An 839-nucleotide genomic window follows, 5' to 3' on the forward strand; every position below is an offset into this window, starting at 1 on the left:
CGCAGGGCCGCTGGCACGGGCTCCTTCCTGCCTGTACCACGGGCAGGGGATTGCAGGGCCGGGCAGAGGCCAGCCAGCCAAGAGCGGCGAGGGGAAGGTGCCCAGGAAGGGGTAGGACGGTGGTCGGGGCTGCTGGAGCTGCCGCAAAACCTCACGCAGAACAAGTCAGCGCGCGAAGCCCGGCCGTAGGGTGTTCAGGCAATTCCCTTCCCTAGCCACTACATCGAGCAGCCTTTACAGCAGGGAAGTGCACCGCCCTTGTTAACGCGTGTCTGCGTAAGGGACAGCGGGATTTCACTGGAGCCTTCGGTACCGCTCAGGCTTGAGCAGACTAACGGACCCCACCTCCTGCAAGGATGCCCCGGATCCGCGACTTTGCTTCTCGGAAGCTTAGGGCTTAGGGTGGGACGAGGGCAGCGTCCCACCGCCGAGAGCCCCCGCCGCGGCTGCCCCGGGGCCGCAGGAATACCGCTGCTGCTCGGGGGCTGCCGGTACGAGAGCGGCGCTCACCGAGCGGGCGGTCGCTCCGCCACCGGGGTGGGAGGGGACACCACCCCACCCGGCACACGCCTGCGCGTGACTAAAAGCCCCGCCCACGCCCCGGCGGGCCCAATGCGCACGCGCGCACGCAGCTCCGCCCCCCCGGCTCCGCCCCCCTCCCCTGACACGCTACGTTAGCGCGACGTGTGGCGTAGCGGCGGTTTGAATCCCGGCGGGCGCGATGGCGGTGTTGCAGCCCTACGACAAGCTCCCGGCGCTCAGCTCCGCCGTCCTCCTGGTAGGTCCGGCGCTGCCGCCGCCGCCCCTTCCCTCTCCCGGGGCCCGGCCCTGCGGTAGGC

At 70.6% G+C, this 839-nt stretch overlaps 1 protein-coding gene across 4 annotated transcripts in view; it reads left to right on the plus strand.

The window, feature by feature from the left end:
* The first annotated feature begins 691 nt into the window (after positions 1-691).
* The window catches only part of CENPM (centromere protein M), a 7,872-nt gene continuing 7,724 nt past the window's right edge, over positions 692-839 (plus strand). For all 4 annotated transcript variants that reach the window (XR_775057.1, XM_010575672.1, XM_010576493.1 and 1 more), the window contains exon 1: positions 692-778. Coding sequence is in view for 3 of the 4 variants with exons in the window: in XM_010575672.1 (XP_010573974.1) it covers positions 722-778 (57 nt within the window). In the remaining variant the exon portion in view is untranslated. The remainder of the gene's footprint in view (positions 779-839) is intronic.

The sequence above is a fragment of the Haliaeetus leucocephalus genome, unplaced genomic scaffold, assembly GCF_000737465.1.
Source record: "Haliaeetus leucocephalus isolate CR32 unplaced genomic scaffold, Haliaeetus_leucocephalus-4.0 Scaffold0, whole genome shotgun sequence".
NCBI lineage: Eukaryota > Metazoa > Chordata > Aves > Accipitriformes > Accipitridae > Haliaeetus > Haliaeetus leucocephalus.